Here is a 13,108-nt window from a genome sequence, read left to right as displayed (position 1 = left end):
AGCAAGAGGGAATTCATTTGCATAGTACAACAATTGTAAATTTCAGAACTAAATATATTAGAATGATAATGGGTTTAAATAAAAATAGCATCATCGTGTTGCTGCAGGTTTCTTAAGGGCTTTCCCACTTTAAATTTTAGAAAAGATTAAAATTGACTCCATGATATTCATGGAGAAATTTTAATACAAAATGTGTGTTACCAAAGCACCCTTCTGGAGAATGTCTGGCACGAAAATTATCTACGATAATTATTTTAGTTTCTTGAATTTTCACATAAACACACCTCTGATTTATTTTAAGTATATTAATAAGCTCCATCTTTCTGACATACCTCAGTGTCTGTTGGCCCTGGGCTGACCTCTGGGTGGAACTGCACAGCAAAGAATGGTTTGCTCTCATGCATAATCCCCTAAAGGAATAAGAAACAGGAAAAAAATTCCTTCTGTAACAACAAATGTCAAGAGTGGCAATGTATTATTCAATAGACAATAAAGTTCAAATTAAAAATTGAACCGAGTGCTTAATAACATTCTGGTAAATACCAACACCATTAAATAACCTGATTGGAGATTTTTAAGGACTGACATACCAAACCATTTCCCTAAGAATAGAAAATGGGCCAAGGAAGACTCAACCAACTATGATTCCATAATTAAAAAAAAACAACTATAAATTTGATCCACAGCTTTTGGGGCCCCTCTGGGCTCTGTTCAAAATATACCCAAATTCTCATATTATCAGCAGCTTCTAAATTGTTTCTCCAAGGGTCTTCTCAAGGCTGCTGCAGTGCTACAGAAGTGCCCAAGACTAGCCTGGACTAGTCCCACACAGATTTGGACCAAGTGCCCATAAACTATGAGTGTGTAAGACGCTGTTGAGTAAGAACACATGTATTGGATCTTGAGAGTCAACTGATGAGAAAGTAAAAGAGAAATAACTTTCAAAAAGGAGATGGTTCTGGGAATAGTCTAGAAGAGTTCTTTCGCACACCAAAAATAGGAAAATAGGGAAAAGGAGCGTGCACCACAGGATTAACACCTGAATTTCACATCACCCACTGAACAGGCTTATTGAGAGCACTTACCTCATTTGTTTGATCATTGACATTCACAAAAAGTGGCTTCCAGCCAGCCGGGAGGGCGTTGTCCAGAGCGTAGCCATGATTCTGAGCAGTGATGAAAGCCTGCCTGTTTGTGACATTCAAAACAGGCTGATTCTGCCCTCTGGAGAGAAAAGGAGAGAAGGAATAGGGACAAGGAAAATAAAAGAGAATGCAAATGCATTAGTTGTGAAAAAGAAAAACCTTTTACAATTCAAAAGTTTCAATTGCTTAGTGAAAATCACTTTGTGAGAAAAGTCACAGATTGTTAATTCCAATAATTTTAGCGACAAAAATCAATTCGGTAAGCTTTGTTGTGTGTTAAATATCAGGTCTATTAAACTTCTATAATCGGTTTTAGAAAAGCTCTCATAACCAAAAGAGTTGCTCACTACCTGAACAGAAACAGAAAAATAGAAGCAACTGATTTTAAGTAATTTTAAAGCCCAAGGAGAGTTCTTGAGAGATACTGAGATAGGTGACTGATCAGACCTGAATCATTTTGAATTATACTTTCTGTGGAGGGTGGGCTGTTGGGGAGCACCTGGCATTGAATAAATTAGCATCATTTGAGGCAAAAAGTGAAACCAAGACATTCTGAAGATTTCTCAGTTATTAAGTCATACTAGCTTCATAAAGTATGATCAGTGATTTGAAATCAAGCTTAAAATCAGAACAATTTCCCTCGGAATACCATTTGATTGAATATTACAACCTCAATCTATGCCAAGAGAAGGAAAATGACTTTAAACTACAGCAAAGTTATCGTTAGAGAAGGCTGCCTTTCAGAAATGCAACAGAAATGGTACCATGTAGTCTGGTGACTGTGAACTTGTGGAATAGGATGGTTGTCTATTGATTCTAAAGAAAAGGCAGGTGAGTTCTCTAAGTTTTTTATGTTTGGTTACAGTTAGTATTTCAGAACTGATTTGGCCAAAAACAAAATAAGACAGCCTTACCTGTTGGCCATAGACATCTTGTAGGATTTGGCCCCAGCAGCCAGTCCTGTTATTAAATTTCCTGTACTGATGCCAAACACTGGCTCCTTGCGATCGCTTTCCAAAATCTAAACCAGGAAGAACTTTTATTAGCATAGTAGTAGCACAGGTTCCAAAAGAATGCTGTCACTGAAAGAATAAAAATGAAGCACCCTTTTTTTTCCCCTCTCTTAACAAGGTAGTTTCTCTCTTAACAAGGAAATAGTAACTAAATTAAAAAGATAGAATATAAAGAAGGACATGATTGACAAATTGGTAGCATTAGAATTCAATAAGACATACTTGGCATTCAGACCCAACTAAATCTAATTTAATATTTCCTTAGCAACTTGAAGGTCTTATAGGCCCCATGGTCATTGTAAGGAACATGAGTTGTCATTTTACAATCATAAGGAATAATACATGTGAAGATTGGATTCCAGCTCTTTCAACTGCAGGACAAAAGCCCAAGGTTATTCTCCCTGAAGAAAAGCTGTGTTTCCTCTGGTATTCTCTCCTCATGGTTTGCCTGTATAATGTCTACATTGATATTGCCTGAGAGATCCCAAATACAAGTATTAAAACATAACTGAATAAGTTCAAATTAGAAGACCCTCGACTCACACACTAATATTCACCACCGCCCAAGTTCACTGCACCTTTTTGACGTTCTGAATTAGGGGCTGTGCAAGAGCTGGGTTCCCAGGTCCTCCAGCAATCAAAAGTCCATCATACTCCATCTGGGTGAAATCATGATTCCAGGGAACTAAATGCACTTCAGCTCCTCGCTGGAAAAGAAACACAAGAGTGATGAATTTAATTACATTTCCGTTGCCAAACTCTAATCCTGCTGGATCTTCTTTTGACTAGCCACTCCTTAAAGGGAAGGAAAACATAGTATATAATTTAAACAAATACGGCTGAACAGAAAGTTCTTTGTGTGACTCAGTGTGTTTTGTGTGGAATAAATGGAAGCAATGGTCAATACAAAAAGGGAGAAAACACTTTTGAGGTTTTGACTCTGAAAAGATAGATAATGCACTTTCCTGTTCTTCATTTCAGGGTATGAAGGCTCCATGATTGGACTCCCAGGAGCACAGGTATCTTTACCAGCTAGAATTGCAAACAAAGGTAAAACCATTTTTGGCAGAATTTTAGTTGCTCCATCTCTCTTACCTTTTTCATTTATGCCTTTTTTTGTGTGACTTTTTTATTTTTTTTAAGATTGGGTCGTGCTAAGTTACCTTGGGCCTCAAACTTGCAATCCTCCCTCCCGAGTTGTTGGGATTACACACTTGCACCTCTGTACTAGGCCTGGGTGACAAAACTTTAATCCACTTACTTTCTTAGGGTTTTCTCATGTTATCTATGATATTTATATTCTGAGGGGAAAAATAGAACTTTTTGTTGTAATAATATATAGAAAGATACATTTGAGGGTTTCCCTAAGCATTTCCTGAGAGAAGAATTTGAGAGAAATAAGCTTATTTGGAAGGATTTAAAAATAAATATCAACAGAATAGAGAGAAACTAACCCATGGGACACCCCAATTAGGTATACATTATCACCATGGACAATTGAGACTCAAGCTCTTTGGGGAACTCTGAGAGCCAATCCATGGGGCAAAGGAGCCATATACTGACTCTCTGCTCATAGATTGTGGGGTGCTCCAGGGAAATTTCTTATGCAGAAATTTCTTGACTGCCAGAAACCTTGAACCAACCAAAGAGATGTAAGAAGCTAGCAATTAGAAAATAGGTGACATGAATTAAAACGGGAAAATGAGAGTGGAATATGGATAGGCCACTCACAGCATCTGCTACTGAGAAATCCATGCAAATTTTGTTAATGAAACTGACAACAACCTGAAATCATGATTTGGATATTTCTGATATTCTCTAACTTCATAGGTGCACTGAAGATCTCCAATATTCATGCTAATTTGGTATATGAGTGTGTGCATGTGTGTGAGAGATAAAGACAGAGAGACTATGCTTCTTAGAGAGGCATGGAAAGACATAGAGAGATTATGAAAGGAGAAGTGATCAGGAGAAATATCAAAAAATAATAATATTTAAGGAACATTTTTACAAAGATTAAATTCTTCTTAAGGATTTTTAAAGTTTAATTTTAATTGGTTACATAAGAGTTAATATAAAGCACTTTGAAAGTTTGTAGTATATCAGAGCATAATTCCTGCAAATATATGGTGCATAATAAATGTAGGCCAATAGAGGAGATATCAGACTAAATTTAGCTTTCTAGTAATCTCTAAACTTCAATGAACATGAATGTGGCATGTGTCAGAATGTCAGTCAATAAATGATAAAAAAAAAAAGAGTCATCATTCTTTTTTGAATTTTAGTGGCCCTGGAGAGTTTTTATTTTTTTAACATAGCAGTCTATATCTTTAATTTGAACAGGGATAAATGTGCTATTTTATAGATCAAAAGCAACAAGAAGAGTGTTGATCCCTGACATTCTGAGAAAATACTCAAGCTTTCTCTGAAACACAGGAAATCAGCTGAACACTGACAACCAACATTACCTACCCTCACCCTGGAGATGGGATACATTACTTACCTTCACTAGCAGGCGGATGACATTGTTTTTGATCCCACAGTCTACAGCTACCACTTTTGTGGGGTTTCCTTTGCCATACACCTTGACATCCTGCCATTGTAAAAAACAGAATGTAAGAGGAAGTCCCCAGCTATGAGCATTAGTCAAACGCAACTGAAGTCGCTGTGCACTGAGATTATAACGGATTGCTAACTACTAGAGAGTGACTAGAAGGTAATCAGTTTGTAAGAAAGGCACAGCAAGTGCTATAGACTGTATCTTTTTATGAGAAAATAAAGTACTCTGCTATTTTATGTAACCTGTTGATTAGAGTAATAATAAAACTCCCTGAGAAATCAACGCTTCCATAGTTAAAATCATCTTTCCCTTGCTTTGCCCCATTAGCAATGGAATTTTCAAATATCATTGTCTGATTCAGCACTAAACAGATGAGGTGATAGATAAATCATGTTTTAAATACCACTTGATCCTAACTTGCAATAAAGATCAGATGGAGTAGAGCTGAATCACTATTCATTGGGCTTGTACAGTGAAGCCAGATGGATAAAATCTGTATGAGAGCCACAGGAATTACTAAACTCATGGAGACCACTGGTCCTTTTAGGTTGCTGCAGAATCATTTGCATTTAAATGGTAGATTTCATAAAAGGATCCCAGAGCATATCATAATCATTACCTATGTCTTAAACACTGCTTGGAGGCAGATCGATTTTCAGAGGCATTTATCCAAGAAACAGTTCTCCAAACTCATAAAAGGGAAAAGAAAAGAAATGGAGAGAGGGAAGCCTGGAGGACTGAGTGGCCACACTGGTTCCAGCTTTGAGAGTTAGCCAGCACATTCTGAATTTAGAATGAGTTCAGAATTTGCCAAAGGTTTTACACGAAAGGTACAATCTGAAAAGAGCATTTCACTTAAGCTGAAATGTCTCTCTCTCTGCAAAGTTTATATGGGATGTGAAATCATAATCCTTAGACTGTACTTGAGGAGAAAATATAAGAAAAGTTTGTCATTATATTTTTTTTTCTCTTGCTAACTACTCTGGAGGAAAATATATATATACTCTAGTCCTTCCATGATCTTGGGAATTACATCTGAAGTCATCCACGCTACAGGTAATCTCTCTCATAAGATAATTTGAAAAAGTACAGATTTATTCTTAACCTTAGCCTTCTGCTATAAAATAAAGAAATATTACCATCTAGTTGTAGCTATACCAAATTGCAATTACAAGACAATGAATTAAGTTATCAACACTTCCAAGGCTCATATAATCAAACAAAACTCAGAAAACATATGTAATCTGAATCAAATGGATATTTTATCATAGCTATAATGAAATTATTTAATTTCACTGGCATTAAGAAACAGGAACAACTTTCTCCACTACAATCTTTCCCTTGATTAAATATAAACATGTAGATACGCTCATTTTTTTGTTGATCTCTACATAAACTTGCTAACATTAGCATGAGGATGATGTCAGAACCCCCCTCATATACCAAAATCTGCAGACATTCAAGTCCCTCACATAAAATATAGAGTATTTTCATACAGGCTACACACATCATCCATTATACTTAAAATCATTTCTAGATTACTTAAATATGCTATTGGACTATATTATAGGTAATAATGGCAAGAAAAATAGCCTGTATGTTTTCAGTACAGACACAATTTTTTCTTAGCATTTTCAATCCACGGTTGGTTAAATCTACAGATTGAGTTTGCAGATATAAAGGGGGACAACTATGTACACTTTCCATATATAGTGACAGAAGTTATGTAAGGCATCAAAATACTTGAATATGTGAATTTGCCTGACACATCCCTCTGGGAGAGATAGATCTATCATGTAGTACTTTCCAAACTTGTTTGACCACAGAATTTTTTTAAGGCAAACTTTTCTAGGCCTGTGTTCCTCATATTTGGAAAATGCCACACTAACCTAATTACTTGTTCCCTTGTCCATTTATGCTTTTCTCCAACATTATGCTGAATGAATTCTCCCATGGTTTCCAGTATTGCGAGCCAGCCAGTGATATGAAACCCTCCAGATCTGACCCCACTGCATTCCCACTCATCTTTGGCAAACTTGTGAACTGACATGCACAAACCCTTTGGTTCAGCCATATCACACTACACTATCTGTTCAAACATGCCCATTGTTTCATCTCTCTCTGCCTCTCAGGGCCCATTTTTTCTGCCCTAAACACAGTTCTCTTGGTTCTCCATCTACCTATGTCCATCAGCTCTCTGTATCTCCTAGAAAGCCTGACATCTCTGCAAAGTCTTCTCTGATGCACCTGCACACTTTCAGTGCTGATCCACACATGCCCTTGTGGTATCTTGTGCACAACCCAAGGACCATATTTACAACTGGATCTATGTGTCATGATTTGGTTGTTCCCTTTTCCCATCAGACTCTTATGTTCCCCAGGGACAGAGACAGTAGGTAGCTCCTGGGATTCACTCATACCTGCATCTGTAGATACTCAACCAAAAACAAAAGACAACTTTCTAAAATGTGTTTCTATACATACACTAAGTATATTTCAATTTGGGATGGCACAGTCATCATTATGAGCATTATTTTTTTAACTCAGCTATAATCCAATAAATCTTCAATGTGAAGAAATATTTCCCTTGTACAAAATGACCCCAGACTCTGATTATTGTGTCTGATTTCTATAAAGTCTTCTGGGATCTCTGACAGATTACTAGCTCTGATTCCCTATCATTGCTATGACTATCTTTGGTAATTCACCTTTATTTGATGCTGTTAAAGGCTTAACCTGAGAAACAAGACAAGGGGGAGAAGGAGGTTAAAATAACTGTTATCAGTCTCTAAATCACGGCATGAATGTTTCTATGAATCCTGTAGGTAAAACTTATTAATTTTAAATGCACTGATTTTGTAATATGTATTTTAGCTACTGAGGTACCTCTTAAACCCTCAACTCTTGCACTTCCGGAAGATGACTTCTGCCTCAATGAAGATTTTGATACTACAGAAGAATGTAGGTCTAAAGTGAATGAACCAAAATTACAAAATACAAAGGGAAAATCTCTCACCTTGGTTGAAACCTCAGCAATCAAATTCTGCTTATTTGGATCCACAAAATCCACAGGCTGACCTTCAAATTCAATTTTCCCAAGCATGGTACCCTATCAAATTAAAAACATTAGACAGTTAAAAGGAAGCAATCAGGAAGGTGCTGACAGGATAAACTCACAGGGACTTTGAACATCTGCTCCAAGATTTAGATGTCTTTATAACTACTTGTAGCCATCATCAGAAGATCTTCATCTTCTCAAATGGGAAAATGAAGCAATCGGCACAAATATTTTGAGAAATACTCTGGGAAATTCAATTAGTTCTTTTAGGGTTCAGATCATTTCCCAGATTGAGCAGAGTCAACGGGAATCAGAATTTGGATGTTCAGATTCCAAGCTGATATAGATTGAAATATTTAGTGTGCCTGAACTCCTTAGTTCATATGACTTAGAGACATTTTCTAGGAAGGGACAAAATGATCGATTGAAAAGAAAATAAGTCATCTGAAAACTACAGAAGATTTAAAAGAATTGCTATATATTTTGATAACCAAACATAGTGAAATGCAACATAAATCATAGACTTCTAGAAGTTGCAATAAAATTATTCACTACTTTTTCATGTCCAGGTGTCTCCAAGAGCCTGAACTTTAAAGAGTATTTAATTCTCTTTTTAAGTTTTCACTAATCAGCTTTGCTGATTAAACATAGCTCCATTTCCCTCTTTTTATCAGCTGTGTCTTAAGACTTATTTATTTATTAGAAAGTCTACTTGGAACCACTTAGGAAAATAGCATTCTATATTTAGTTATAATGGTTTTTCCTTAAAAAAGAAATAGATCCTTTCTTTCCCTTTTAAAATTATTCCTTGGAGAAGTCATTTGGTTAGTAAGGGTAGAAAATGGTAGCTCACTATGCAGGCATGATGGTTATTTTAGTGCTCTATTTAAAACCAGCCTTGACATCTGGGAAAACGAACCAAACACCATCTTTCATCTCCACACTGGATTGCTAAAGGTCATGGTGATTAGTACTTACTTTGGGAAACCAAGTTCCATAATCCCTTGATTATGTCTATGAAACCCTAATTTTGAAATTTTATTTTCTCCTTTTTCTTAAAGGATGTTGATGAAATATGATCTTACTTTCCAACCTGAGATTAATATATATTTTTTAATATATATATTTTAATATATATTTTAATTGTGATCCACTGTTACTCATAAACAGGCAATACTACTATTTGACCTGTGCTAGTCTTTTCAGTCAAAATTTAGGAAAACAAACTGCCTGTGGTGAAATAAAAGTTTGTCTTAACCTCACACATCACACAAGAGACACAAAGTGATCTTCTAAAGAGTTTTACCCAATCAATAGGGCTAACTATATTCTATTCAACCTGCCAATTCTGCAGCCTGAATTGAATTCCCCAATTTTATTCCCTTTTCATTCTAGAAGCATTGTCATTGTTTACTGCTCCCACACATTATTAGGCTAAGAAAACATGAGAATTTACCTAGAATATATAATTTCACTGGTGTCTATTCCCAGGAAAAACATGGTGGAGGTAATAAAATCAGAACTAAAATAGAATGACTGCATAAACTCTCACTGTCTTCCTTCTGATCATGGAAATGTAGCCATGTTCTTATTTTAAAACCTGTTTTTTCTTTCTGCTTGTGGATAGCCTCTGTCAATATGCAGTTGAATTTTAGTATGTGCAACAGATTGGTTCCAAGACTCAGTGGATTCTGTGTGTGATCTATGAACATCCTCCCATATACTTTAAATCATTTTTAAAATTATATATAATACTAGTGCTATGCAAGTAGATGTTATATTGAATTACTTAGGAAAAACTTGAAAAAAAATATGTTCAGGTTCAGTACAGACATTTTTCCCAATTGGCTGAATCCATAGATACATAACCCATGGATAAAGAAGACCAACTAGCCATATATTCTTACAAAGGATCCACAAAAATTTTCTTGAAGAATCTGTTTCACACATTTACTCTTAAATTGTGTTCTTTTTAAATAACATCCAATAAGAAAATTTTGGTTGCATTTAGGGAATCTAGTCAACATTAATGAGGGAATATTTTTCTCTAGTTTGGAATATGAAGGATTCATGTAGGATCAATCTCTTACAGCAAGAAGAAGCAAGCAGATGGCAATGAGACCTTCTCAGATCTTGGTGTCACTGCAATCAGACAAAAAAGCAAAAGCCAACCTTTCCTTTTACCACTTGATCAACAATATAGTCTCAAGAAAGGCTACATAATTAAGGTAATCCATGCAGGGTTTCTTTGGCATACCCATGAAATATTACTCACTAATTTCACAGATAGTTCTTCAAAGGGAACTAAATAAAGATCAGCACAAATGCCACATACTTTCTGATTTGTATTCTCCAGTGTGTAGGTACTAAGTTTAGGCAAAATTATCATGGCCTTAGTTCCATTCTCCACTTGCTTTACCAAAGTCCTGTCACGTGAGCTGAATTACAAATGACTTGTCTTTAGTGTAAACAACACAGAGTGGTAACCCCATAAACTCCTGCGAGGTGAATTAATCCCAAATCCAACCAGTTACAAAAATGCCAATTAATTTTCTGCCTTGAAAATTACATTTAAAATAGGAAAGCAAAATAACAGAGACTCAAATAGTAGAAGCTGGCCAGATTTGTTCCTTTCCACATTAATAGGTCTCTCAGACACTGGGAAGAAAGTATGTGAAGAAACATAGATTTGGCTAAAGATGATGATTGTACCTTATCCCGAATTATTTTAGTCAGCATTCTTGTATCCACTCCATAAATTGCAGGAACCTATAAAAAAAATCATAGTGACAGTGAAATTGGAGGAAATTAGATTCAGCATATTGTTTTCAAGTTGCAAACTTAGCCTCATCTATCTTCCTGAGCAGTAAATAATTTTCCCACTCCTTCTTTTCTTTGACCCAGGGTGACTGTGTTGTCAGAATACAGTAAATTGCTGCTCCATTTGGGCATGGGACTCTTACTTTCCAGGCCCTTCCTCAGAGTAAGAAATGAGAAATTCTGAACATCAATCTTCTGCTACATTTTTGTTACTTTTAACCTAGGATGTTTTATATGTGTATACACACATACACACACACTTATATATATGTATATGTAAGTATATATATCTCTCATACAATATTTTCATCATATATATGCATGTATATATATTCACATATACTTATTTATTTATTTTTTTAAATTGGATATATTTGAGTGTATACACATAAAGTTTAACATACATATATATTTTGTATGTACAAATATATTTAAAAATATGTATTTTAAATAACAGAACTAGTGTACTTCATAGGCAATAATATGCAAATCTTTGATTTGAGCCAAACATTCCTGGCTCACAGTAAGTTCTCAATACATTTTTCTGAAGGACTCTGTTGAGTAGCCATGCTGCACTAACATATGCCCTATTCAGGCAATGCTTCCATTGGTTTTAGTTTCTTCGGCTAGGTTGGATAGAGTCAGATGTAATATATATAATGAAAAAGCAATGGATTGGGAATTATGACCTGTGCAGATTGTGTAATCATCCCATACAATAGTTTCATCATCTTTAATCCTTATAAGCAAAAACAGATTCCCACTGAATATCTTTCCATAAATTCCAATTTGTTTTCTTCTACCAATTATCTAAGAGATGCTTAAACAAAATGCTTGTCCTCCTCTGATAATAGAAGGGGTGAACTGATTATTATCTTAGAACCTTGTCTACTTTATGTATCTGTGATCATAGAAGATTGAAAGCACATTTTTTAAAAACTAACAAACCATGGGTTAGATTTATGCTAAAAATATTAGTTCTGATATAGAGATGTTATAAAATCAGTTGTGCTAAATAACACAAAGAAAACACTAAAAGAAAATATCCAAAATTACCATTATAGAAATTAGCTGTCTAAAAAATGAAGATAAATTCAGCAAAGAGTTGAGAAAAAACATCAGTGGCCCACAATATCATACAGATGTCTTCTCCCTTTTAAAAAGGATTAAGATCTCAGAGATTGAGATTTTTAGTTTGTCAGAAAGAGGCAGCATTTAGCACCAGTATTTAGATACTTATTGGAGAGGCAGAGTTTTCTTGGAATAATACTCTATCAATGACAGGCCCAGCAGCAGTTCAACAAAAAACAGGAATTATAACACTAGAGGTGAAGCTAAATATAGTTAAGTCCTCTAATGAATGTGAAGTGAAGTACTTCCAATTTCAAAGTAAATCCTCCTATTCGATTAGAAATTAATATTTAAGGTATGGAAAGTATAATGTAACGTTTTATTATATTTTTCCTATATTACTCAAATGAGATTATATCCAGTTATATGTCATATTGTTTAAAACCCAAAGATACTTGATGAGAATCTTAGTTTATACACACAAGAATTAAAGGTGATAAAAGTATTGTATGGAATCATTACATGACCTGCACAGCCAGTTAATCCATAGAGCTGGTATGAGAACCCATGAAGCAAATTCGTGACTAGATCCTAGATAAAAAGGGTGGGAAGAACTTAGATTGCTCAACAGTATAGAAAATTCAAAAAATTTCCCCATCCCTTTCCCTAATGAGAAATGCTACCAGGCATTCATGGGCGCCACCTAGTGGATAAACTGAAAAAAAGTGGTCCGCGGCCAGGAGGAGGAAGAGTCCAGTATAACCTGTTTGTAGTAAAGAAAAGGAATCACTCTCTGAAATAAAAAGATCCCAGACTTTACAAACTCCCTCATATATTTGGCCGCTTCAGATCTGCATACACCTTCCCAACTTTCCTTATATTCACTAGAAACCTAGAGGTGATTCTGGGCACCCCAGCAGCTTTCTTACCTTTTCTTCATGTAGCCATTGCCCTAGACTCTTGGTAGCCAGCCAGTGATTGTACTCATTACTATAATTCAGCACCAGCAAACCAGCAACCTAGAAAGACAGAAATCCTTTTAAAATGGTGACTACAGAACTTTATCCAACTCTTGTGATTCTTCTTGAGGATCACATTACATGTTTAAAGAAAAGCTTTACTCTCTCCACCAAATGAGACTTAAAATGTTATAGATATAGAGCAAAAAGGGTTCTCTACACTTTGATTTTTAAATATATAATTGTTTCCTTAATTATCATCCAGGAGAGAAGATTTACTTTGCTTGCCAAATCCAGAAACTCAGCTAGTACACTGTATTCTTTTCCTGTTAGACTCATCAATAATCTAATTCATTTTTACCTGTTTAATGCACATGAAAAATAAAATAATTTTCTTAATCTACATATAAAGGAGACTATGACATTTGGGAAAATTGTGATAAATGAGCTAAACTAAATGATAAATCCAAATCATTCCATAA

The 13,108-nt window shown here is 35.3% G+C and overlaps 1 protein-coding gene across 1 annotated transcript in view; it reads right to left on the bottom strand.

The window, feature by feature from the left end:
- Nucleotides 1–13,108, bottom strand: part of Cps1 (carbamoyl-phosphate synthase 1) — a 111,297-nt gene that overhangs the window by 79,452 nt on the left and 18,737 nt on the right. Inside the window, exons 4-11 of the mRNA XM_005331867.4 lie at nt 12,597–12,686; nt 10,489–10,545; nt 7,735–7,827; nt 4,662–4,751; nt 2,737–2,865; nt 2,060–2,166; nt 1,086–1,224; nt 333–410 (exon numbers count right to left, since the gene is read on the bottom strand). Of these exons, the coding sequence (XP_005331924.1) occupies nt 333–410; nt 1,086–1,224; nt 2,060–2,166; nt 2,737–2,865; nt 4,662–4,751; nt 7,735–7,827; nt 10,489–10,545; nt 12,597–12,686 (783 nt within the window). The remainder of the gene's footprint in view (nt 1–332; nt 411–1,085; nt 1,225–2,059; nt 2,167–2,736; nt 2,866–4,661; nt 4,752–7,734; nt 7,828–10,488; nt 10,546–12,596; nt 12,687–13,108) is intronic.

Source organism: Ictidomys tridecemlineatus, chromosome 7, assembly GCF_052094955.1.
Source record: "Ictidomys tridecemlineatus isolate mIctTri1 chromosome 7, mIctTri1.hap1, whole genome shotgun sequence".
NCBI classification, from domain to species: Eukaryota; Metazoa; Chordata; class Mammalia; order Rodentia; family Sciuridae; genus Ictidomys; species Ictidomys tridecemlineatus.
Note: the sequence above shows the minus strand (reverse complement) of the source record. Positions and strands in the feature narration are given on the sequence as shown.